This window comes from Canis lupus, chromosome 6 (assembly GCF_003254725.2).
Source record: "Canis lupus dingo isolate Sandy chromosome 6, ASM325472v2, whole genome shotgun sequence".
In the NCBI taxonomy this organism is placed as follows: Eukaryota; Metazoa; Chordata; class Mammalia; order Carnivora; family Canidae; genus Canis; species Canis lupus.
This window is the reverse complement of record NC_064248.1, coordinates 10816870-10842951: the sequence shown is the minus strand read 5'-3', so window position 1 is coordinate 10842951 and position 26082 is coordinate 10816870. Positions and strand designations below refer to the sequence as shown.

Genomic DNA, 26082 nt, shown 5'->3' with positions numbered 1-26082 from the left:
AAGAACTAAGGGTTTCGGTTATTTTGTTTTAGGCAACCAATTCTAATTAAACAAATTTAAAAACAATAAAATGGGCTACTGCTCCCATCTTTCAGATGGGAAGCCATTTATTCCTTGGATCAAATATCACACACCTCATGTAGATGTTGGGTGGTTTTATTATGATGTGAATCTAAGGTAGATTCCACAAAACATAGAATTACTTTATTATATCTCTTATTCCACAAGGATAACTGAAACACAGAAAAGAGAATAACTCTGTGTTTTTGCAGTTCAAATGAAGTCCTAACCTTCTACCTTAGAGGGGAAGACGACAAATACCAGCACACAACTCTAAGATCCCCAAAGGGAGCAGTAGCTTGCAGGTACTGATTGAGTCCTTTCGTTGTGCCAAGTGTTGTGCTAACTGCCCTAAAGAGATGGCCTGATTTAGTCCTCACACCCCAAAAGGGAGTACTGCTGTTACCTGCACTATAGAGAAGGAAACTGAGACATTAAGAAGTTAGATGATTTTCCCAAGTTTACACAAGAACTAAAAGGTGGTAGAGCTGGAATTTGAACTCATGCCTGATCCCAAGTCTGTGCTTGTAACTACTCTGCATCCTCATTCAAATATGCAACAAGAAACCATGTAGAAGAGGAATTACATTTTCTTTACTAGGTACCCAAGGATGGAATGATGCCCAGTGTATGTGAATTACAGGGAAAGGGATGTCTACTCAGCATTAGCTGGGACACTTTAATTACTAGTGTTGCCTGAAAATGGAACAGGCTACCTCTGGGGGGCTGGGCAGTATCAGTGGGTGAGGGCGGCCTGCTCGCTTGAAGCCATTTCAGCTCAGTGTTTAGGTCATGCAGGAAGTAAAACCAAAGTGGTGGGACTGACTCCTCAATGCACCCCATGAAAATGAGCCCCGCCCCCAACACCAAACAAGGTGTACACACACACACACCCCCACACACACCCCCACAGTATCTCACTCCCAATGGCTACCTGCTCCATGCAACGAACTTTGGAACAAACTAAACACGATTTAGGAAAGGAACTTAGGAGGCATAGAAAGGATTATCCATTACAATTATCATCTGTAAGATGGACATGTCAATAAACAGCCCCTCGGAGAACCTGGTTAGACTCAAACAAGATGAAAGAAGTGAAGCATCTGACATGCTGTGATCCTCAGTAATTGTTGGTTTCCACTGAGGGAAGCCAGGGGGCATGTAGTGTTAAGTGTCAATGTTGCTGGGCAAGCAAAACAGGGCCCAACTTGTTCGCAGGGATATAGAGCTACACATTCACACAATGAACTCCAGATTCACATTTCCAGTGGCCGCGTCAACATTTCCATTTGGTCTAATAGGCATCAAATCTCACATATTTAAAAGCAAACCCGGACACCCCAACTCACCACACCCACTTCTGCACACTTGACATCCAGTGCACAGCAAACCCCATTGTCTGTACCTTCCATCCCAGTCCAAGCTACCCGTCTTTCTCACCTGGACTGGTACAACAGCCTCCCAACTGGTCTCCGTGTTTCCACCCTCCTACACTATTCTTTGCACAGAAGCCAGTAAGAAGCTTTTAAAATCTAAGTTGAACCAAGTCACACCTGAGTTCAAAACATTCAGAGGCTCTCCACCCCCCCCCCTCAGATTAAAAGGCAACATTCTTACAAGACCCATGAGGCCCTACTTGACCTGGCCCCGCCCTCACACCTGCTATACCTCTGGACTCATCGCTTCCCACTCTCCTATCCTTAACTGCATCTCAATCAGACTGGCTCTCAAACTGTGACCCAAGTTCACAAGGCCTCAGGAACTTTGCCCTTGCTGGACTCAAGCTAGAATGATCTCCCCAGACATGTGCCTGTGAAGCTCCCTCCCTACTGTATACCCCTGACCATGCTCCCTAGACTCACCCCTTTCCTCCCTCATTCAGCACGTCACCTTGTTACTATCTGGGATATCAGACATGTTCATTTACCACCCACTAGAATATAAATTTCCAGACAGCAGGAACTTCTACATATTCTTAGTGTCCACAACAATGCCTGCTAGATAGTAGATGCTCAATTATATCGTGATTTAAATGGGGAAAAAACTATTATAATCCCTTAATTACTGAATATTTGATTTTATGTGCTTTTCAGAATACCATGGAGTGACCTTTTTTTCCCTTCCCAGTTAAGGGACCATTTTTCACAAGAGCAAAGAAGAAACAAACCTTGATACCACAATGCTCACCCTCCGAGTCCCAGCACAGGGCCTCCAGTTTGGTCATGTAAAGAAGTGAAATGTAGGCAGTCATCACCAAAAACAGTGAGTAAACCAATTAGTTGTTAATTCAAAAAAATAGTGGAATGCTAAATTTAAAAGAGCAGTGCACAAAATAGTTTATATAGTCACAGGTTTAATTATGTTTAAAAACAGACATTTGAAAATAATAAAGGTAGAAAATGCGTTTAAGTTGATTCTTCAGTAAAAATATTAATTTTTTAAAAACTTGAAGTATATTTTAATACTCACTGTAAAATGAAAGTACAGTTCTAAACTTCTTGGAGGATCCATAAGTTATTTAAAATATTAACATGAAATGGGAAGTTGGGCAGGATTGAGTAGAAAATAAAAATGAGAGATTAAAATACTTAATCACACACATGTCCACAGATGCAGGAGAGAGAGAGAGACCTTAGTTACTGTCACAAATTTCTACTGTTACACAAGTGGGAGCTGCTGACCATCCGGCATGGCTGAGTCATAAACGCCTGATTCATATAGGTGTCAGCGACACTGCACTCAAGAGTCACAGGAATAGACTTATTCTGGACTCTTACAGGTCCAGTTCTTATTTGTGAAGGGCTTGCCATTCAATTTACTCTGTAATCGCCTTGTAATTTTATCTTTGAACCCACGCTCCTAAAATATTAGTCAGCTTTTAACAAGTCAAAATCTTTTAGTCTTAATACTACTAATTCTTATTTCAATATGAAATGAGACATAACAAACACAATCTGTAGCCTACCCTCCAAATAACAAGGTCTCCATTTAATTTGTACCCATTATATCCATGATCCTCTCCATTAATCCTAAATTCTTGGCAAATTAAAATACACTTCCCTTGCTCCAAACTGTTCCCTCCTCCAGAAACCACCACCCTTTCTAATTCCAGTGCTGACTCATCAGGATGCTACAGCATCTCTGACACCTGGTTTCCCTCCACCTCCTCCACTCTACCTCATCCTGTGAAATCCCGTAGCTTGTGTATCTTTTGCCCTTGCACTCAGTCCTGGATTACAGGTATGCATGTATATATTTGGATAATGTCCTTATTATGTTGTAGATAACTTGAATGTGGGACCAAGTTTAAGGATGCTGTAAATGATAGCCATGCTTTCAAAAGAGTCTAGAAAAAACTGGTTTATAGAGTTAGAATGGAATAAGCCCAAAACCCTTATCTGAACACTCATTTGGTCCATCAAAAAACCTTTCTAAGCTCATCCTAGAGTATACCCACTTCTATACCCTTGACTCACCAGCCTCCCTGCCCCAGCAGACACTGCTAAATGGTGGTCAGGACACCTCCTCCAGGCTCAGAATCCTTATGGAGACACTGTTCCAAGCACGATGGTCAGAGTTCCTCTGCAAGTATTATAGAAGGACTGACTTGTCCCAAGGCCATTTTCTATACTGAATCAAAGTCTGGCTTCTGGTTTCTTCTTTCCACTGGATTTAATGAATAACCCACAAGGGATCGAAATCCTTTTGTCATGTGCCCAGTCTTCCAGATTTCAAAGACTACTTTCATAATTTGTTCCCTACATAGAAATCTAACTTCTTTGGGGTCCTCTTTACGGACTACAAAATAAAAAATTCAGACTTAAGCACAGGGTTTGAAAAGCCGTATTGTACCTGACTGAGCTCCCTCAGTCTAGGGAAGGCCTCCACTCTCCATGGACTCAACAGACCCCCCACCTTCACCCCAGTTGAGTGAAGTCTGACAAGTTACTTAAGCTAAGCTTCTGTTTTCTTGTCCATAAAGTGGAAATAACCCCATCTCAGAGGACTGTTGTGAGAATTAAACGAGATGCTGAATTCTGAACTTCCGTTACTGCCAACAAAATTCATTTATTGTCCTGTTCACACTGGGTCAGGGCCAACTAAAACTCTCCATAGGTTATGGTGAGGTTAGGAGCTAACACATGTGAGACGTGCTGTACAGCACAGAGCAGACTGTCTCAAAAATTTCTGACTGGGGTCCTAATTCAGGTCTGCAGATTTCTGCTGAAAAATTGAGGAGAATAAAGTCATACATAACTTGATGTTCATGATGCTGCTGCTGGGCTACCTGCATTTTCAAGGGGACTGGGAAACATACACAACTGGCCTCTTGAATTAATATGTCTAGTATACTGTTTATAGTATGAATTAATTAGGATATCCTGTGCTGGGAACTTCTCAGAAAGAACACACTTACTTTGGGGTTTTTAAGATATTATTTGAGAGAAAGAGAGAGTACACATGAGTGCACTTGAGTGGGGGGGGAGGGGCAGAAGGAGAAGAAGAGAGAAAGCTTCAAGCAGACTCCCTGCTGAGCACAGAGCCCAACATGGGGCTCAATCTCAGGACCCTGAGCCAAAATCAAGAGTTGGATGCTCAACCAACTGAGCCACTTAGGTGCCCCACCTTTTTTGTTATGTATGGTAGAACACACATAACATAGTTTATCGGTGGCAACATTTAGTACATTCACAATGTTGTACAATTGTTACCACTAGCCAGTTCAAAGGCATTTCATTCCTGAAAAGGAGATGCTGTACCCAATAGCAGTCATCCAACCCTCCCTCAGCCTCCAGCAACCACCAATCCACTGTCTGTCTCTCATCGATTTGCTGACCCTGGAAATTTCATATAAATGAAACCTTGTAATATACATGGCCTTATCTGGCTTTTCTCACTTAGCATGTTTTCAGGGTTCACCCACATTGTAGCATGTGTCAGCACTTCATTCTCTTTAATGACTAGATAATATTCCATTATAAGGATATCCTAACATTTTGTTTATACATTCATCAGCTGTTCAACATTTGGGTTGTTTCCACCTTTGGGCTATTGTGAATAGTGCTGCTAAGATTCTGTGCAGGCATGTTTCATTTTTTTAGATACCTAAGGAATGGAATTACTGGCTCACACAGTAACTCTGTGTTAAATTTTTGAGGAACTGACAGGATCTCTTCCACCACAGGTTCTTCATTTTACATTCCCACCAGCAATGTACAAGGGTTCCAAATCCTCTATATCTTTGTCAACACTTGTTATTGTCTTTTAAATTATACCCAGTCTATTGGGTATGAAGTGGTAGGTCACTGAGGTTATGACTTGCATTTCCCTAATAGCTAATAATGCTGAATATCTTTTCATGTGCTTGATGGCATTTTTACTTTTTTTTTTTTTTTTAAGATTTTATTTATTTATTCATGAAAGAGAGAGAGAGGCAGAGACACAGGCAGAGGGAGAAGCAGGCTCCATGCAGTGAGCCCGACACGGGATTCGATCCTGGGTCTCTAGGATCATGCCCTGGGCTGAAGGCAGGCACTCAACCACTGAGCCACCCAGGAATCCTGGCATTTTTACTGTAAATCATTTTGTCAAGTTGTTTGGAACAGGAAAGAGTACCTAAGGAAGTACATCTATTCCCAAATGGCTGATGATCAAAAACGGTCAGAACTCCACTTGTACTAACAAAGAACCTACTCAAAACCCCACATCATGGCTGTCACTTGCCACCCTGGCATCTGAGTCTGCTTTGGCATATGTGTCTAGCACAATCAAGCCAAGCCCCTCCCACATCATGATTCTAACTACACCTATCTTTGGCATATCCGTCTCCCTTTTATTTACTTATCCTCCCCCCTTCCTCAACCTCTTCCAAGGGCCACACCCTTTCTGCTATTTCCTATGCATCTGACCAGAGATACTTTTTTCTTCCTTCCCTTCCTCTATTTGTGTATTAGACCTTAGTTTGTTTCTGACACATAACTTCAGGTCTAGCACAGTGCCATGAACAAAGTAAGACATCTTCCAGCATTTGTAAGAGAATACGAATAGCTCCCATCAAAGATGATGGTGGTGGTGGTGAAGCAGAGCCCCATGGGTCTCCTGAGCCACTGCCCCTTACTATGACCTGTGCAGATGCTGTGGCCCCCTGACCAGCTGTTCTTTGGCTATGGCTGAGAGCATGAGAATAAGGACTCCTATATTCTCTCCAACATGATTGATAGTACACAGGATATCCTTTAAGATGACGACGACCAATTTGAATCAATTGTGAAAATTGGGTTTAAGCAAAATAATTTTCACATACTTCAAAATTCAAAAAATTAAGAGAATAGATAAGCATAATAAAGTTATGAAAAACAGGCAATGATGTTTCAGATTTACATTCAGGATGTGCCCACTATGCAATCAGGAAGCATTAAATGTTAAACTAATTTTGACAACTTAGCTTTTACACCTCTAGTTTTTACTAATTATAGTACTTCATTTGCACATATAGTTACTTCAAAGCTAAGAAAAAGAATGCTTTTCTTGTAATAATTTCTTTAAAGTACAATTTATAGAACCTCCTCTTGGACGTTTTAGGAATTTATACAGAAATCAATATTTTAATGATATGGGGACTTAAACAGTAGGTGTGTATGTAGATATTTTATATATTACTTATAAATTATAAGATGATCTATCTTTATAATTACTATAGCTAAGATCTTTCTTGTTCCCAAAGGGACAAAGACGTGTTGAGTATCTGTCACTTCAAAATCCAAATGACAAAAGTCACTTGCAAAGTCCAAAGGCATCTGTCACGTGTACAATTCCAGGACAAAAAATCTTTTTTCCAAACCCAAACTGAAATTAAACAATAAAAACAATAAATGGTCATGTTATAAATGCTCTGAAGTACAAAATAGAAAATCCTGATAATATCCAATGAAAACACAAAATGCAGACTCATACATATTGGTTTCAGACTACATGATGGTTCACTATTTAACACAATCTTTTAAAACTATAACAAGCAGGATAGGATAATCTTCACTGCCATAAAATAAAGCAAGTCAGAAAAAGTACACCTTTCTGATATATATAGAAAATTAAATCACATAGCTGTCAGACTGCTGGGGATCAAATTAGCTACCCATTAGCCAACTGGGTGACCTTGGCAAGTTACTCATTCTCTTCGAACCCCAGTGTCTCCATCTATAAAATGGAAATAATTATAATAATACATACTTCAGAGGGCTATCATGAGTACGGAAGTATTTGTAATGTGCTTAACAGCACCTGGGATACAGCAGGTACAAGGTTAAGCAAATAAAATAAATTCTCTATTGTTTCCTATTTTTGTGGTAAGGATTTTAATCTCTTTAAAGTGAGCCTAAACTGCAACTAAAAGATGAGGGATTTTAGTCACTAACAACTGCTTTTTGGGGGCGCCTGGGTGTCTTAGTTGGTCAAGCATCTGACCCTTGGTTTCCGCTCAGGTCATGGTCTCATGGTTGTAGGATCAAGGCCCACATAGGATCCCCCACTCAATGGGGAGTCTGCTTCCCCTGTCCCTCTCCCTCTGCCCCTCCCCCTGCTCATTGTCTCTCAAAAAATTAAACAAAAATCTTTTTTTTTTTTTTTTCCCAAAAATCTTAAAAGAAAAATAACTGCTTTGGCTCAACTTAGTGCTCTCATCAATTCTTTGTATATTCATAACATTTCTTTGAAGAAATTTCAGATACTTTTTTCTGCTCTTATTTTTAAGACCAAAGACTGATTTTGAGTATCAGGACAAAACTATAACAAATGTATTTCTTAAAGATGCGTAACCTAAGAAAATAAAAATATAGATTGCATAACCTATAAACATTCTATCAGTAACAAAAGAAAATCTATGATTTTGTAGGTTTTCTGGTGATAAGGAGATAAAATCGTCTGTTTTGTGCACAATTTAAGAAACTGGGGCAAACAAATTAATAAATGATTCAAAGTAATAGCTAACTAAAAAAAAAATAATAGCTAACTAAACAGGAACAAAAGTCTAAATTTATGTAACGTTGAGCTGTAAGATCCTCAAAGCAAATCTGTAAACTCCCCAAAGTAAGTCTCCTGTTATTTGAGAAATAAATGAGAATGAGCTTTATTTTTCCATGCTTTAAAAATGAAAAAGCTGGGGATCCCTGGGCGGCTCAGCGGTTTGGTGCCTGCCTTTGGCCCAGGACGTGATCCTGGAGTCCCGGGATCGAGTCCCGCGTCAGGCTCCCGGCATGGAGCCTGCTTCTCCCTCCTCCTGTGTCTCTGCCTCTCTCTCTCTATGTCTATCATAAGATAAATAAATCAATATTAAAAAAAAAAAAAAAGAAAAAGCTATTTCATACTTTTTTAAATATTTTGCCAAAATTTTTTCCTCTGACCATGTTTTCCCTTTCTACTTTTTTCAATATTTTCTAAGTTTTTAAAAACAAACATTGTTTGATTTAGAGACAAAACTGAAAGTTTTATACATATTTCAGTTTCTTCTCTTATTTTTATTTTTTTTATCTTTTTTTTAGTTTTTTTTTTAGTTTTTTTAGTTTCTTCTCTTAAACGAGTACTGTTCCTGAGGTGAACTGTATACACATGATAAAGATTTGTGCATGCACTGCAACCACACATTCTGACAATGAATTCTTTATGGGACTTATTATTTAACAATTAACATAGATTAAAATATTTTACCTACCAATCCTGACTACAGAGCTCTGGTTTCTGGCTTTGTTAGTTCCTCCCAATAAGGCAAAGTGGTTGTGCTCTTTGTGCTCTAAGCACATGTACTGCTGTGGTTGTTAATGTCTGTTAAACCTACACATTTAGCAGGTGATAAGGAATCACTTTTTCTTTGGAAAAAAGATATCAAATCCCTCACACAATCATTCAGTCTTCACATGTAATCAACTGTATGGTATTAAAAGTCTTCCATCTATCTTCAGGGTAAGGTCTTGTAAAGGGACAGGTTGTAAATAGTTTAAGCCCTTGTGGGAAACTTCTCTGTTGTAACCACTCAACTCTGCCACAGAAGCCTGAAAGCAGCCACAGAGGATACGTGAGAAAGCAGGTGTGGCCAGGTTCCAGTAAAATAATATTTACGATTAGGTGCTGGCCAGCCCTCTGGCTCCAGTTTGCTCACCTCTGCAGTTAAGGTACAACTAAGAAAAGGTGATACTTGAGCAAAATGAACTTGAAAGAGACTTCAAAATATATACTAATTCTTATTATAATCTTCAAATGATTTAGAGTATTTAGCATAAAAATGACTAAAATTTGGTAGTTCTCTTAAATTAATATTTTACCTTAAATTACAGTTGAAAAAAAGCAATGACACATCTTCTAAGTATTCTCTACAATAGGAGAACAGAGTCTATTAATACAGAGTCTTTCAATCTCCATAGAAAATGACCAGGATACGACTTTTTTGGGGGAAGGATATATATCTGGCAGATTTACAGAAAATTAAAAATTTGAAGACAGGGACGCCTGGGTGGCTCAGCAGTTGAGCAGCTGCCTTTGGCTAAGGGCGTGATCCCATAGTCCCAGGATTGAGTCCCACATCGGGCTCCCTGCATGGAGCTCTGCCTCTGTCTCTGCCTCTGTGTGTCTCATGAATAAATAAAATCTTTAAAAAAAACATGTCTTCTATGTATAAAACAAAATTTGAAGACAAATGATGAGAGATTCCTAACTCTGGGAAACAAAGGGTTGCAGAAGGGAGGAGTGTGGAGGGATGGAGGGCACTTGATGGGATGAGGACTGGGTGTTATATACTATGTTGGCAAATTGAATTTAAATTTTAAAAAAAGGAAAAAGAAAATAAACTGGTATTATTTGTCAAGTATCAGAGAGTTAGAATAACTTAAATTTTGGATATTTACATTAAAATATTTTCCATGAAGTCTGAGTCATCTCACCCTGCAAAACATGCACAAATACCTCTGCTCATATAGATAAAACAGAAAATCGGCATTTCTGCTGCTTTGTAAATTCTAAATATTTTACAAGAATTTTATCAAATGGTAAGTCATATTACATCAGCGATTCCTATTTTCTAAGAAGTAAACTGTATTATTTAAATACATTTAAATGACAGAAGTCCCATCATTGCTTGGCATTTCTCCTGTTCACTTCTTGGTGACTTCCAGTGGCAACAAAACTTTTATACACTCCCCTTAGGTGTTACCTAACATAAGGAGGGAACTATAAGATAATAAAGCTCTTATACAGAGTATCCTCTATGAATGAGAATCAAGAGGCACAATAATAGCATCAGAACTTCAATGCAACTACTGCATAGATAATAAAAGGAATCAAAATGTAAAAACAAAACCCAAATTAGAAGTTAATTTGCAAAATCAACAAAAAGACAACTCAATTAAAAATGGGCAAAGGATCTGAATAGACATTTCTCCAAAGACGACACTCCAAAGAATGTGAGAAGATGATTAGCATCCTTATTCACTAGGGAAATGTCAATCAAAACCCAAATGAGATAGTACTCCATACTCCCTAGGATGGCTATTATCAAAAAGACAGCAGATGTTAACAAGGATGTAGAGAAACTGGACCCTCACACTGCTTGTGGGAATGTAAAACAGTGCATTCATTTTGAAAAACAGATTGGTGTCTCCTCAAAAGGTTAAATGTAGACTTACTGTAAGAGCCAGGCATTGCACTCCGAAGTGTACACCTAAAACTTGTACATCAATGTTCATAGCAGCATTATTTATAATAGTTAAAAGATAGAAACAACCCAGGTACCTATCAACTGATAAATGGATAAATAAAATGTGGTACACCTATACAATATTATCCATCCATAAAAAGAAAGGAAGTACTCATACATGCTACAGCGTGAATGAATCCTGAAATCATTATACTAAGTTAAAGAAACTAGTCACAAGGGATGGCTGGGTGGCTCAGACCTTGGGTGTCTGCCTTCAGCTCAGGGTGTGATGCCGGAGTTCCAGGATCAGGCCCCACATCGGGCTCTCTGCAGGGAGTCTGCTTCTCCCTCTGCCTAGGTCTCTGCCTCTCTCTGTGTGTCTCTCATGAATAAATAAAATCTTAAAAACTGTGTATACCTTAAATGTGTGAATTGTACTGTATGTAGTTATATCTCAAAGCTGCTATGACAAAAATCAATCTGCAGATTTCAAAAGAGCTAAATACAATAGTGATGGAAAATAGTCACTGAAATTGAAAACAATGGAATCAATTAGAAAATAAAAATTTTAAAATACCATTTACAATAGAGGACAAAAACCACCACAAATAAGAATGCATATATAAAAATGTGCAAGATTCCTTCAATTAAAAACACAAAATAGTGCTGAGAGAAATAAAGGTAGTCCTAAATAAATTTTTAAAAAGTGCCATCTTCAGGGTGCCTGGGTGGCTCAGCAGTTGAGCATCTGCCTTTGACTCGACGTGATCCCGGAGTCCTGGGATCAAGTTCCCCATTCAGCTTCCTGGATGGACTCCGCCTGTATCTCTGCCTCTCTGTCTCTGTCTCTCATGAATGAAAAATAAAATCTTAAAAAAAAAAAGTGTCATCTTCATGAATTAGAAGACACGGTATTGTTAAGATGTCAATTCTTCCTAAATCTACTTACAGAGTCAATCTGTAGTACAAATCCTAGGAGATGTTTTAGTGGAAACTGACAAGCTGATTCTAAAATATATATAAACACAAAAGTCCTATAATAGCCAAGGCAATCTTGAGTAAAAGGGTCTACTTGTTCTACTTGATGTCTACTACTAGGTATCAGGGTACATTAGGAAGTCACAGTGATTAAGACAGTGTGGCACACAGACAGCAAAGTGCAGTAGTTGTGTTGCTTCCTTGTTTTCCAGTGATAAATCCATGTGACATGTTACAAAAATGGATAATTAAAAGAGAAAGTGCAGCAAAGAAATGAATAGTAACAAGAGTAAACAGAGTTGAAGTAGCAGCTGCCTATGAAAATGTTGACACTGTGGCCAGTTCAGGAGACTGGAAGTGCAGCCACAAGAACTTAGTGAAGCCCAAACTTATCAACACAATGAGCAAAATGGTTATGACAAAAAGAATGGAGATATTTTAGAAAAAGTCAAATCAAAGAAAACTTAACATTAAAAGAACTATTGGGAATACCTCGTCCCACTGAAATCACAAAAGATAAAATGCTAGAAGCTGATGCAAGCTTAGGAAAGAGCATGACAATCTGCAAAAGCATACAGAAGAGGCCAATTCTGTATTCTGAGTTACAGGAGGAGACAAATGCCACTGAACTAAGTTTCTTACAAATAAAGAAAAATGCTTATAAATCAGTGCTTCTAATACTTTAAGTTACTATGTACTAAATAGTTTTACTATTTTTTTTCATTTCCCTATACATTTATAACTGAGAATAAGAGAATTTTTAGTGTTTTTTGACAAACATTTTCAAAGGTCATGGGGCAATCCTAATTTTCCCCATTGATTATTAAGATGGCTTTCAATAGTTTTAACTTGCATGGTCATTTTTATGGTCCTGCAACGCCACCTAAAATGAGGTCTGGGGATGCCTAGGTTGCTCAGTGGTTGAGCATCTGCCTTTGGCTCAGGGTGTGATCCCAGATTCCTGGGATGGAGTTTCACATCGGGCTCCTTGCATACAGCCTGTTTCTCCTCCCTCTGCCTCTCTTTCTGTGTCTCTCATGAATGAATAAATAAAATCTTTAAAAAAATAAAATAAAATCAGGCCTGTATGTAAAATTAATGAATTAAATGTATTATTTCAGAAATTAGAAAAAGAGTAACAGTAATTCTAAAGATAATGGAAAGAAGAAAATAGAGGTAAGAGTAGAGATTCATGAAATAGAAAACAAAATACAATGGAAAGAACTGAAAAACTGGTTCATGAATAATCAGGAATAATCAAGTAAAATGTATAGCCTTACAAACTTACATCACCTACTCTACAGAAAAGAATAATGTCAATAAAAAAAAAAAAAAAAAAAAAACCTGTACTCTGGGTGCGCCCAGGTGGCTCAGTGGTTGAGAGTCTGCCTTCGGCTCAGGTAGTGATCCTGAGCTCCTGGGATCAAGTCCCTCACTGGACTCCCTGCATGGAGCCTGCTTCTCCTTCTGCCTGTGTCTCTGCCTCTCTCTGTGTGTCTCTCAAGAATAAATGAATAAAAAAAAAATCTTTAAAAAGAAAAAAAAAAACTGTACTGTTTTTGTGTTCTCAAATATTTGTGCATATGAAGTAGCAACAGAGAGGCATCTTTCTAGTCTTTGAAACTTTTTTTTTCTTAAAGATTTTATTTATTCATTCATGAAAGACATACATAGAGAGAGAGGCAGAGACATTGGCAGAGGGAGAAGCAGGCTCCATGCAGGAAGCCTGATGTGGGACTCAATCCTGGGACTCCAGGATCATGCCCTGAGCCAAAGGCAGACGCTCAACCGCTGAGCCACCCAGGTGTCCCTAGTCTTTGAAACTTTAAAATCCACAAGGCACATTATCTCATTTCATCTTCAAACAACCCAGAAGGTATTGCCGACATCCCTTTAGGCACGCCAACCTACTCACAGACACTAAGTGTTGCCCAAAGTCACACAAGTTGATAAGAGCAAAATAACAACATAAACTTTACAAGCATCTCTTAGGTGTTGGGCAGCATGCTACCTGACAGGGTCTCAAGGGAAAATAAAATTTAGCCTGGTGTCCTTGTCCTATGTCACAGGATATTACCTGACCTTCAGTTGGGGTTGGGGGGAAGCTCTATGACCCACGTAGCACCCAACACCACCTACCATACTCTCTAGGGGTCACCAACTCTTATAACCCTTGTTCTGTCTTGCTTGGATGCAGAGTACATAGCCAAGGACACAGGACTCAATGTGGTTGCTCATGGAGGTTCTCTTTTCCCTCCATGCAGGAAGTGACCACCAAGTTTACCCTCAGAGCCTATTAGCCACATCAAGGAAACAGTGGGTTACTGCCCACACTGCAGATAATGCAGGGAAAATTTATCTCTGAAGATCTTGAGGATGAGACATGACACAGAGGAGGCACTTAATGAAATTTGAGTTTTTGTATGAAGCATAGCAGTACAAGTGCAAAAGTCAAGCAATACTTGTAAGAGCCATATACACTATCCATATAATATATATATGTTAACTTCTCTGTAATCTCCATCCTTCCTAACCCCAATATAATACCTGGCATATATGGTCAGCACTCTGGTGAAACCACTATTTTCAAGGGGACCGGTGACCTCTAATCACCACAACTGCCGGCCTCTCCACAGTCTTTGGCCAATGACACTCTGCTTCCTGCTCATCTCCCTCTTGGAAAGGTCCTCATTAGGGAGTTCCCATCTCCCTCTTCAATGGCCCTTTCTTGGCTAGCTCTTTCCTTTTCCCTTTGCCTCAGTGAAGTATAGTGGAGAGATGAAAAACTCAGATTCTAAGGTTGAACCACCTATTATCAACTGTGTGATTTAGGGCACACCCTTCCCTCCCAGGTCTTACCTATAAATCAGAGATAGTGAAAGTGCCTACACCCAACTCATAGGGCCATTGAGTCAATGAGATGAAATAACACCCATCAGGTGCTTCACCCTGTGCCTGGAAGAGCCAGGACTCATTGTTTGCTGTAAGGCATCCTGTATAGGAGCATCCTCATGCGAAGAAAAGACCAGAAAAGAATACAGTGGTGACACAGTGGTTGTGTTACAGTGGTAAAATTATAGGGGATTTTCTCTAGTCCCCCAGTTTTCAAATATGAGGCCATGAGGTCACACCAACACATGGGCAGAGAGGAAGAAGAGAAAAGGAAAGAAAGGAGAGAAGCAGAGACTGAGAAAATGCACCTCAGAGTTCATGATTACAAGACACTCAAAGGCTGAAAAGGAAAACAAAAGGGCAATAAAACAGCAACTACCCCCAAATCCCTAACTCCTCCTCTGTGCTTGGAGTCCCTTCCCAAATAGGAATAGACCACAAAGGATAGGTATGGTTTTCAGGAGAAAAAGCAAGTGTCCAGAAGAAGCAATAATCATAACATCTGAAGTATACATGTTACTGAAACCACACACCCCAACGTGGGAGAAAAACATAATCCCACTCAGAGATACACACAGAATGCCAGAAGCACTATGCAGTCTGAGACACAGCAAAGTGAGGACATTTGTGTAAGTCCTTTCATTTCATTGAAAGTTGCTGAAACAAGACTTCTGGTACCAGAACTGCCTGATCTGGTAGCTTCATCAGGTGTCCTAACAGCTATGCCCTCTCCCTCTCAGATGGATTCCTTGGCTAACCATACTGGGGAAAGCTCTCTGGCTTCAGGGTCATGGGACATAAGAGGATGCATGTGCTAGGGTGGATGGGGAAAGGTTTCCTCCATTGTAAAGGGCACAACTGAGAAGAAATTCCCCTTCCTGCTTTTTGGATACAAAGGGAGGAGAAAGGATATGATGCCTAAGACTAGCAATGGCAGGCGTCTTGGTACCATGAGGAGTAGGGCTTAAGGATGAGAAGAGAGAGAGAAGGAACCTGAGTTCTTACTAATGATTACCCAACCAGGAGCCTGCTACTCCAGGCTTTCTTATGTGGGATAATGAGCATCTTTAATGGTTAAGGCACTAGTAATTGGGTATTTGTTACTTTTAGGCAAAAGCATCTTAAAGTTATTCATACAGCATTTGGTGAGCTGATATGTTAAGAGGAATATATAAATGGAAACACCCATAGCCAGGAATCAGAAATGGCAGGGCTACAGCTCTGTCTTAATAGATGCCAATCCAAATGACAAGTAAAAAATAAAAGGCTAATCAATTTTCTCCTCTGGCTTTTAGCTCCTTCTCTCCCTCCCCCACCTCCAAAGTAAGAAGAGAGACTGAAATGTTCAGTTTTGCCACTCTAATTAACACTGATAATGCATTTGGCCAGGTAAAAATTTCAGGTAAAAAAAGACTATATATAAAGTTCTCCTACAGCAACATTAAAAAATAGGAGTTCAACATTAAAATGAAAACTACTCTTGTAATCTGTTTTAGAAATCATAAGAATTCTTCAACATCCCTTTCACTTCCTTCCTGAGGAAAATTTTTAAATTGAAACTTTTAGAACTATAGGATTTGTTGGGGGTAGTGGAGACACAAAGGTTTTTCAGAGATAATAATACTCTAAAGGAATGAAAACTTTGAAATGATTCAAGATCTTTACATATGAAAGGACCCTTCAGTTTTATTAGATACTATCATAACAAAGTTATGAATACCAACACCCAAAGTCAGTAATTAGACAATAAAACCTTCTTGAAAAATGAAAAATATAGAACCTACCATAGGTCTCTTTTTTCTATGATTCATTCATTACTCTTTCATACAGGGAATTTAAACAGGAGTATTTTAGCCTATACTTTAAACAAAATAAAAAAAAGCAGGCACATGAAAACAATTTAAACATTAAGGCTCTGAAAGCAACGCTTGCTAGGGTGGCACTTTGTTGTGAAATTGCTGCAAATGAGCAGAAAATTACTAACTATATGACATGGTGAATATAAGCAAAAAGACAACTTGAAACAAAAACAAAACACAGAAGTTATTTCCATTCCCTCTAAATAAAACGCATGTCCACATGAAAGAAATTTTGCCACTGCAACATATTTTCCTCATTGAAACTGAAGTTTTTGGCCTATGTTTGTAACAACACAGTTGCTGTGGAAATAGCTGATTCAATGTTATGAACTCATAGCTGCTTAAAGTAAGGTGTGGAACAGAAATCTTATTTAAATAGTGGCAAGAACGATAAAACATTAAAAAGGCAAACTGAATAATGGTGGATCAGAGCACTGTATGGTTTAATGCAAGGGTCATATATTTTCCCGTGGCGCCTGACACAAATAGGATGTTTCTTTTTAATTTAATCCTATTTTGGCAACCTCTAATCATCTTCATCATCCTAGTAAGTTTTACTATCTCTTTCTGTGTACACAATCCAGTGTGTATTTTTTTTAAGCTGACTCTGCTGAGGACAGAGTTTCTAGAGTCCATACCTTGCCAGAACATACACAAGTGATGGCACCAACAGAACACAAGTCACAGCTTTGAAAAATTTCTGCATGTACCTCATTCTATTAAATAGAGCAGTACAGACTTAGTCATCACACATCACTTCAGGCTTAGGTTTCAAGACTCTTTACAAACTCTTCAAGAACCAAAGTCGTCAAAAAATATTCCTGAGTGCACAGTTCCACTTCACATCCTGCAGCCCAGCCCCCAACCCCAGCACTGTTACCACACCTTGAATTTGTTTCTCCACTTTTAAGGGTCAGGTAAGAGTTCTCCAAGCAATCTTGAACACCCTTAAGACACTTTACAGAAATGATGTGAATTATTTGATTCCTAAATGTTTGTTTATACACACCTCTTCTCAGCTTCCCTTTTTGCTTTTTAATTGGAGACACACTTTTCTTTAAATACACCCACTTCACCAATATTTTCTTCTGCTATGCTGAACATTTCAAATTATGACAAATACTTTAAAGCCAGAAATCTTACCCTTTGTAAAAAGAAAAACATTTTAATTTAAAACAAAACATATTCATTCTTTATTCAAGATTTTAAAATGATGGTTATGTGTGGGGTTATTAGAAAAGGAAAAACAGTGACTTTTCCACCCATAGGAGAGGGCGCAGTGAATGGACTCTGTAAACAGAAACCCAGATTCCCTCTGCAACTAGTGCTGCTGAGGGCGTGGCTGCCCTCCGCATGTGCACAGGAGATCAATTCATACCAGCAAAACCGGAAAAATCACAACTGAGAGCAACTGTGGAAGCAGTGAGAGCCAAGAGCAGGACGTAAAGGAGTCTGACTTTCTGCTAGGTGAGTCACAGGAAACACTCCTGCCAGAGTCAGGAGGCCTGCGGTGCCCATCTCCTTCTGTTAAGAATGTAGGTCAAAGCTCCTGGGGCTTTATGCTCCAGGGATCCAAGGGGAAGAGCTCGGGCCCAAGTTTAGAGCCAGAAGCTCAATTCCTAGGGAGCAAGGAGGCCAGTCATTGGGCTTGGCCTGCCCTCTAACTAAGCCTCCACTTTCAACAGACCACAGCAAACTCAATCATTCCAGAAGTGAACACACTGGAATACTGGGCTAGTTCTTCTTACTACTCTGGATTTGAGCCACTTCATGTTTCTTTCAAGGGCTCACAAGAGGAAAGGCCCTGGAACCAGCTCAACTTGCGTTTGTATATAAAGGACAGTCAGCTCACCCAGTTCTGTTGACACGGGGGACCCGGTGGCAATCTCACCAATCTTGGCCACTCCATCGTAGTAGGCTTTTCCCGCAAGGATCATAGCTAGACAAGGAAGGTGACACACACAAGTCATCACTCAGACAAAGAAAAGAGGAAGTGCCATTGAGGTTTGCTTCCAAATATCCCTCAGTCCCTTCCAGGGCAGGAAGATTTGGGCTGTGCCGATGGTGGCTCTCAGAAGTCAGGGCTTTTGCTTAATTGCTGTGCCAAGGGGCAGTGGTCCCTTCACTGCTCTTCCAGAGGCCCTCACCTGGTGGAAAACCATATAGGATCCTTACCTTAGACTTTAGGAACATTCAACAGCAGGTACTGGAATCTAGAAAAGGCCCTGCCTTCAACATGATACCAGTTCCAGCGTGGATGTTTTCAATATCAAATCAGGGCTGGAAACACATCCACTCCAGCAAGAAATCTTTCCTCAGCTGGTTATTCTACAGCTATACAGGTCTACAACATTATTAGTTAAAAAAAATTGTATAGGGTGGCCCAGGAACCTGGTCTTTCAATGGAGTTTTTATTTTTTTCTATTGAAAAAGGGTATTCTGAGCCTGTGGCTCAGAACAATATCCTTGCTGTTAGGGAAAAAAAAAATCTATGAAATTTGAAATACATTATCATTACAAAAACACAACAGAATTACTGAAAAATAACTGAAGTTTCTATCCTCCCTCTACTATACCCTTTGGCAGAGACAAGGAAAACTTTTATTGCTATATAAACTGAATTCTAATCATCCTAAAAATACTACTTCTCCTTTCAAATTGATTCTGAAGACTAAATTATAAGGTACAGAAATCTGTTTCTGATTTTTCTTTGGGGAAGGAAATTGGGGGCAGGACAGACTCGGGTTTGAACCTTTACTTTTAATGACATGACCTCCTTGGGCAATGTAGCTATCCTTTCTGAAGCAAAGGATGGTCATCTATAAAATGTCCTAATACTGTGAGCACAAGACAAATAAATGGAAGCTATTAATATGGATTCCTTCTTTCACTTTACAACAAGCTAAGTTTGAGGAGATTGACAATGTACAACAAGCAAGCTTTTCAACAAGACCTAGCCTACTTCGGGTGATTTTGAAGAAAATGTATTTCACTTGAAGACCAACTTTGAAGATTATAGAATTTTGGAGCTAAAAGTGCCCTTAGGAATCTCTAAGATTCCTTTCCTTTTACTGCAAAGAAAACTAGAGGCCATACCAACTGCTTTGCCCCAATTTTATAATGGATATTGTTTTAAAATGGTGAATTAAAAAAGGCATTTCAAGTATAAAAAATGAGGGAGGGTGTCACAGAACAAGTTATATACAAGTCCAGATGAAGATATTCCTGGCCAAAAAAGCAGTAGTTTCATGGCAAATTCATCGATGGTAGCATTTCTTGAAGAGTTAAAAAATTACAGAACTGACAGCTTTTACTATATATGCATACAAGTTTAAGAATGATTATGCTCTATTATAGGATTACTTCATAAGACTGAGAATAACCTTGAAGCATAATTGTAAAAAAGAACAGTAACAATTAGCATTTATGTGGACTTTCCAAGCCATTATTTAAGTTCATCTACCTAGAAATATGAAGACGTGGGTCAGTGGTGTTATCACCCTGTTTCATGAAGGAGAGCAGAGCAGAGATATGCTGGGACATGCCCAAGGTCGTGGCAAATAAGAGGGAGTGCACACAACTCCAGCTAAGGTCACTTCCTCAGTTCTAACTTATGGTACTTTTCGAGTCTCTGGTCTCAGCCAGAACTAAAAAAAGAGAAGACTCCACTTAAAAACAAGGTTGGTAGCCAATAAACTATCAAGTTAATACATGCAATATTTTAATATGAAGATTTTAAATTGTAAGATACTGATAAAGCTGACAAGCAGATTGATGGGAGAATAGCATACAGTTTTATACAATATATAAACAAAATTTTTGGTCTACATTCACATGTTACATCAAAATTTTTCATTAACAAGAAAGAAAATTTTCATTAACATTTCTTATATTTAAAACTAACCTCAGAAAAAAAAATAAATAAAATAAAACTAACCTCAGAATGGTAAAATATCCTTGCTTTTATGATAAAGTGGAATTAACTTTAAAAACTATAAAATTTGGGATGCCTGGGTGGCTCAGGGGTTGAGCATCTGCCTTTGGCTCAGGGCGTGATCCCAGGATCCGAGATTGAGTCTCACATTGGGCTCCCTATGGGGAGCCTGCTTTACCCTCTGCCTATGTCTCTGCCTCTCTCTCTGTGTGTCTCTCATGAATAAATACATCTTTAACAAAAATAAAAACTAATTTACCCAGAACTTTATAAAAAAAAAATCAAATAATATTTTCATAATTTTGCTATCCCCCCCTTTGTGAATACATTGAGATTTTCTATAACTTTTTTTTTTTAAGATTTTATTTATTTATTCATGAGAGACACAGAGAGAGAGGCAGAAACACAGGCAGAGGGAGAAGCAGGCTCCATGCAGGGAGCCCGATGAGGGACCCGATCCTGGGACTCCAGGATCACGACCTGAGCTGAAGGGAGGCACTAAACCGCTGAGCCACCCAGGTGGCCCTCTATCACTTATTGTTTTAAGGACAAAGCATATTTGTTCTATTTTAGTGGCTGACCAATTCATCAATTTAATCTATATACTTCTACCAGATAATTTTCCCTTAAAATATGATTTCATCAGGTTACAGTTCTTCTCAAAAACTTTTAATGGCCTCCACTGCCCACAGTGTAAGTCAGTACTCCAGAGTTCATGATAGATTTGTACAGCAATGGTCTTCAATAAACCACACTTTCCGGAATTCCCAAGCTTTGTAGTAGCCTATATATCAATGGGTGGCTTGGTCATCTGACTTGCTTTGGCCAATGGGGTACCAGCAAGCATAACTCCCACAGGGGTTTGCACTTTAGAACAGCCTACTATGCCCATGGGAGGGAGAGAGCCCAGTGCCCCTACTGACTGCAACTGTAGGATTGGGACCCTGGGGGATAGAGAACTGCATTGCCTTTACAGGACTTAAGAAATAATTAACTATTGTTATCTTAAGCCACCAAGTTTAGGGACACCTGATTATGTGACAATAGGTAACTGATGCTGCAAATGCATTAATAACCTGACCCTACTCCAGCTTGTATTTTACTATTTCCCAACAGCTTCCCACCCATGCCAATGTGGACCTCAAATCTTGGCTTGGATGTGGTCTATTCTGCCTGAAACCTACCATTTGTCACCCAGCACAGCTTCTACAAGTCCCCCTCCCTTCCCTGTCCCCCAACAACCTTGACTGCTCAAATTCCTGTGACATTGCTCGTCCCATGCTCTTTGTTAGCTGTACATGTTGTCCTGATTTATGACCTGAGTGTCGACTGCACATCTGGCATCCTCAACTATACTACAAACTCTTACCAAGGACTTCACAAATTCATCTCAATTTCTCAATGGCTTGAGTAAAAAACAGATGGCCTGCAAAAATACTGGAAATACTTTCAAAGTACAGAATAGTCCCCTTGAGGAGAAGCCTTGTTAACAAGAGACTAAACTGCTGGAAGGTCCCTGAGTCACCTTATAAAACTCTGTTTCAGAGAGGCAGCAAGTGCTAGAAGGAAAAACAACAACAACAACAACAACAAAAAACCACTTGCAGGTCATGGTGATTTCCTTCACAGGGGCATCTAAGGCCATGACTTTGTGGCCTTATGACTAAGCAGTCATCAAGGGAGAATCAGTTGTGCAAGAATTCTAAAACAAATCTCCTTCCTGTTCTTTGAAGGAGTGAGGGCTTACCTGCAGAAGTCACTGACACTACTTGGGGGTGAGGGAGGATTTCCCGATGCTGAAAATCTCTGGTAAATAGCACAGAGATCAAGAAAGTAAATAAGCACTTTACTTTTCCATGACCGTGACAACTGGGCACCTGTCATACAGTCTAGCTACCACACTCCTTTCCTGGGGCATGCTTATGCTGAGGGTGTGTGAGGTCACAGTTTTCTTTTCAAAATCTCAAGAGGGAGCAGCCAAAGGTGCTGGCCATGGTGAAAGAGAAAAACAAAAGATACATACATAAAAGACACAAAACTTGATCTGAAGTCTTTTCTACTCATTACTTGGTGGTCTTTGTGAACCAGAGTAGAGGGTGAACTGGGGTCTGAATATTTTGGAGGTGATACTTGTTACACAGGAAGACTTGTTTTGCCCGTGTTAGAATCTGATGATTAGTAGCATCTCAAGTTTTTAAGGTAATCATTGATAACATTCACCTTTTATTAGGGAAATGCATGTCAGCTTCCTCAAATGAAACCTCCTGAAACTAGCATACAACTCTGGTTCACAAAGCCAATGCTTGAATTCATTTTACGGAAGCACTCATTTTGAAATGAGAATCTAAGTTCAACCTTTAATTTAGATGTTTTTCCATTCAGGCTAACTATTTGCTCATATCACTATCACAAGTTATACACCCAAAAGCAAAGAATTCTTCTATAGAAAGAGAACAATTCCTCTGTATCCGCAAGATACTAACAAATATTTTTTTTTTTTTTTACTAACAAATATTTTAAGTATACATTTCATATGTGTTATTAGTTCATAAAGAAGTTGGTTTGCAAAGTAGAAAACATGTTTATGGCAAGATATAAAACACGGAGTCATAAAAAAACACTGAGTCATGCCAAAAAACTATGATTTGATCATTAAAATGCATCATGTATACAGTCTATTACTCCATTAATTTTGTAAATTTAAGTTCAATTAATTGGGACGCCTCGGTGGCTCAGGGGTTGAGCATCTACCTTTGGCTCAGGGTGTGATCCCGGGGTCCTGGGATTGAGTCCAGCAACAGGCTCCCTATGGGGAGCCAGCTTCTCCCTCTGCCTATGTCTCTGTCTCTCTCATGAATAAATAAATAAAATATTAAAAAAAAAAAATTCAATTAATTACCATTTAATGTATTATTGGTTATGATTCCATTTATTCATCTCAAATATATTAATATCCTATCATTGCAAACTTCTACAATGAAATGTAAATAATTTCTACCAACTTAAAGATATTTTAAGAGTTCACTATTAAGCACTTCAAAATAATTAAGTAGAATATTTAATGAATGGTTTTTATAGGTGCACCATATTTATAAATTTAGAAAAGAGACTTACCATTAACAGCTTTTTCATAATTTTTTCCTAGGTTTATTAAATTTCGTAGCCCAGGATTGAACTGTTCCATAACATTCTGACAAATAAACAAAATAAACAAATTAATAAAATAAGCAAACAGTAGATCATCTTTAGATTTTGTCACTACATAGCCTGGGATATCTATGTATACTTGACGGTACAGTCCAGAAAGCCATGAATGTTTATTTTAAAATAATGAAGAACACATATGGTAAACAGCACAGAGCTGTACATGGAACAGGGTGCTTGCATCAGCAAGGCATATGTAATCCTGGAGGTCTTCCATTGCCCAAGGGCTGCCTAGAACCTACTGTAAATGGATCAAGTAGCAGACATGCACACCTACAAAGCATACCCCATGGGGGCTATGGGGCCCAGAAGCTGATACTCCCTTTGCGGTTTAAGTAGGTTAATGGTTGTCAGGCTAGTGTTAAAAACAGTTGCACGTGACCGGAACTTAATTACATGAGCAATATTTTCATTATCAACTGAACAGAAATTTCTAAGAGATCTTGTTTTTACTACACTTAGTTATCAGGAGAAGGTATAAGGGTGGGTATTGCTGATAGTTCTGGGATACAGTCCAGCCTGCAACCTTCCGTCTAGGTGGTCGCTGGCATTTTTTTCCCTAGTGATCAGTTTATTCATTAAGTATTTGTGGAGTAACATCAAGTGGTAGGTTCTATGCACACAGTAGTAGCTGGGAAGGCATGGTTTCCCTCTCATGGATTTCATGATGCCATATCTGTGCAAATGTCATGGTTTTCATTTCTAAAAGTATTACTCCTATAGCACTAGAAAGTCATCAACATAGAGACAAATGCTATGATAATTTAAGGCAATTGATTAGAATGTTGATCTAAACTTAAAATATCCTAAATCTGAAGTACAGATAACACATCATTCCTGTGGGGCTGTAACTTGACTTAGAACACATGGTGACTGAATGTATTTGTTTCACCTATGAATAATGAGCTTCACAATATTAATCATTCCAAATAGACTACTCAAATCTCCTTACGTCCTCTGTCAAAATGTGAACCCTGTTTGTAGAGGACCAGGCAATAAAAAGAATGAAAAATACACAACATTCAAAGGGGCAGATACTTGATACGCATGCTCTTCAGAATAAAAAGGTTCTCCTTTATAAATCAGTACAGAGAGAACATAATAACTTCTATCAAACAGTGATAAAGGCTTATCATGAAAAACAATGCCTGGCTCAACCTTTCTTCAAACCTGAACTTACTCCCATGAGCACTTTCAACTAAGCTGCTCTTCTTGTGTTTATCTACCATAGTTTTGGATAATATTCTTGATTTCTCAATTTTGGATAACTACTGGCTTTCTACTACAGTAAAAGAGGGCTCAATTCTTCATATCACCCCACTTGCCCTACCTCAATCTTTCCTATATAATTAAATGGCAATTTCCTGGTAAGTCAATAGTCAGGGTTTATTATGACTTTGTAAATATCGGTCACTACAATGCAAGGAATGTAATAAGGATTAGGTTTCCTTTCTTGGTACCTCTTTTCTTCTCCTGGGATTAACAATCATCCCATCCCCCTCCCCTCCAGCTTAGTTTTCCATGAATCTACCTTAAATTTTTCCACATGCTCCATCACATCTAGCAGAAATCTATCAGTATTATTTTTCAAATGCACAAAGTTGTCAACTAATCTTCCATTTTCCTCCAGAACTTCCTCCAAGGACTCTTCGTCCTCTTGCTCAGTCTGGCCTGACTGTCCCTGCCACGCTGTTACCCTTGCATGTCCCTTTCTGATCCCGTGTTAAAGGTCTCATTAACTGGACTCCACACCTTCCTCTTTCTTCATTTATTCCTATTTGCTGTAGATCATTCTCCAAGAACGACCTAAGAAATGATGCATAAGAGATGAAATTTGAGTCCCCATGTGTCTGAAATTATCTTTACCTTGACATTTGATTGATATTTTGCTGGGCTAAATATTACAGAGCTAAAGCGATTCTCCCTTAGAATTTTAAAGATATTGCTCCACTATTTTTAATAACCAGTTATGCTATTGAGAAGTCAGCTGTCAGCCGGGAGTCCGCTTCTCCCTCTATCCCTCCCCTCTGCTCACACATGCACACACTCTCTCAAATAAAATCTTTAAAGATATATAAGTATTAAAAAATAAAAGCAATAAATATAATAAAACAAAACAAAAAAGCATCCTGTTTTGTAAATGTAATATCGTCTCTAATCTGAATAAACTGAATATTTTTTATTTTCTTCCAGTTTCCCATATTATCTCCTGATTATTTCTTTTCATTGTTTAGTATCCATCTGTCTTTTGTGTTGGAGGTTTTCCTCAAACATCTGGTGATCCCTGTCAGCTTGTATTTAAGAGTAAAGCCCTAAAATGCTGGTTGGAAGCTTGTGTGTGTGGGTGTGTATACAGGGTAGTTGTTGATTAGCAGGCTTCATTCAAAATGACTTTTCAGAGTGACCTGACAAGTCAGCTATAGAGAAAATGGCCCTGTGACAGTAACCAGAGTCCACTGACTCTCTCTGGAGAA

General features: G+C 38.9%; 1 protein-coding gene across 6 annotated transcripts in view; it reads right to left on the bottom strand.

Moving 5' to 3' along the window:
- The window catches only part of BAIAP2L1 (BAR/IMD domain containing adaptor protein 2 like 1), an 86997-nt gene that overhangs the window by 39616 nt on the left and 21299 nt on the right, over nt 1–26082 (bottom strand). For 4 of the 6 annotated variants that reach the window (XM_049111140.1, XM_049111141.1, XM_025426205.3 and 1 more), the window contains exons 2-3: nt 23519–23594; nt 18323–18409 (exon numbers count right to left, since the gene is read on the bottom strand). In XM_049111140.1, coding sequence (XP_048967097.1) covers nt 18323–18409; nt 23519–23594 — 163 coding nt within the window. The remainder of the gene's footprint in view (nt 1–18322; nt 18410–23518; nt 23595–26082) is intronic. The other 2 variants (XM_049111143.1, XM_049111142.1) reach the window with 2 other exon arrangements.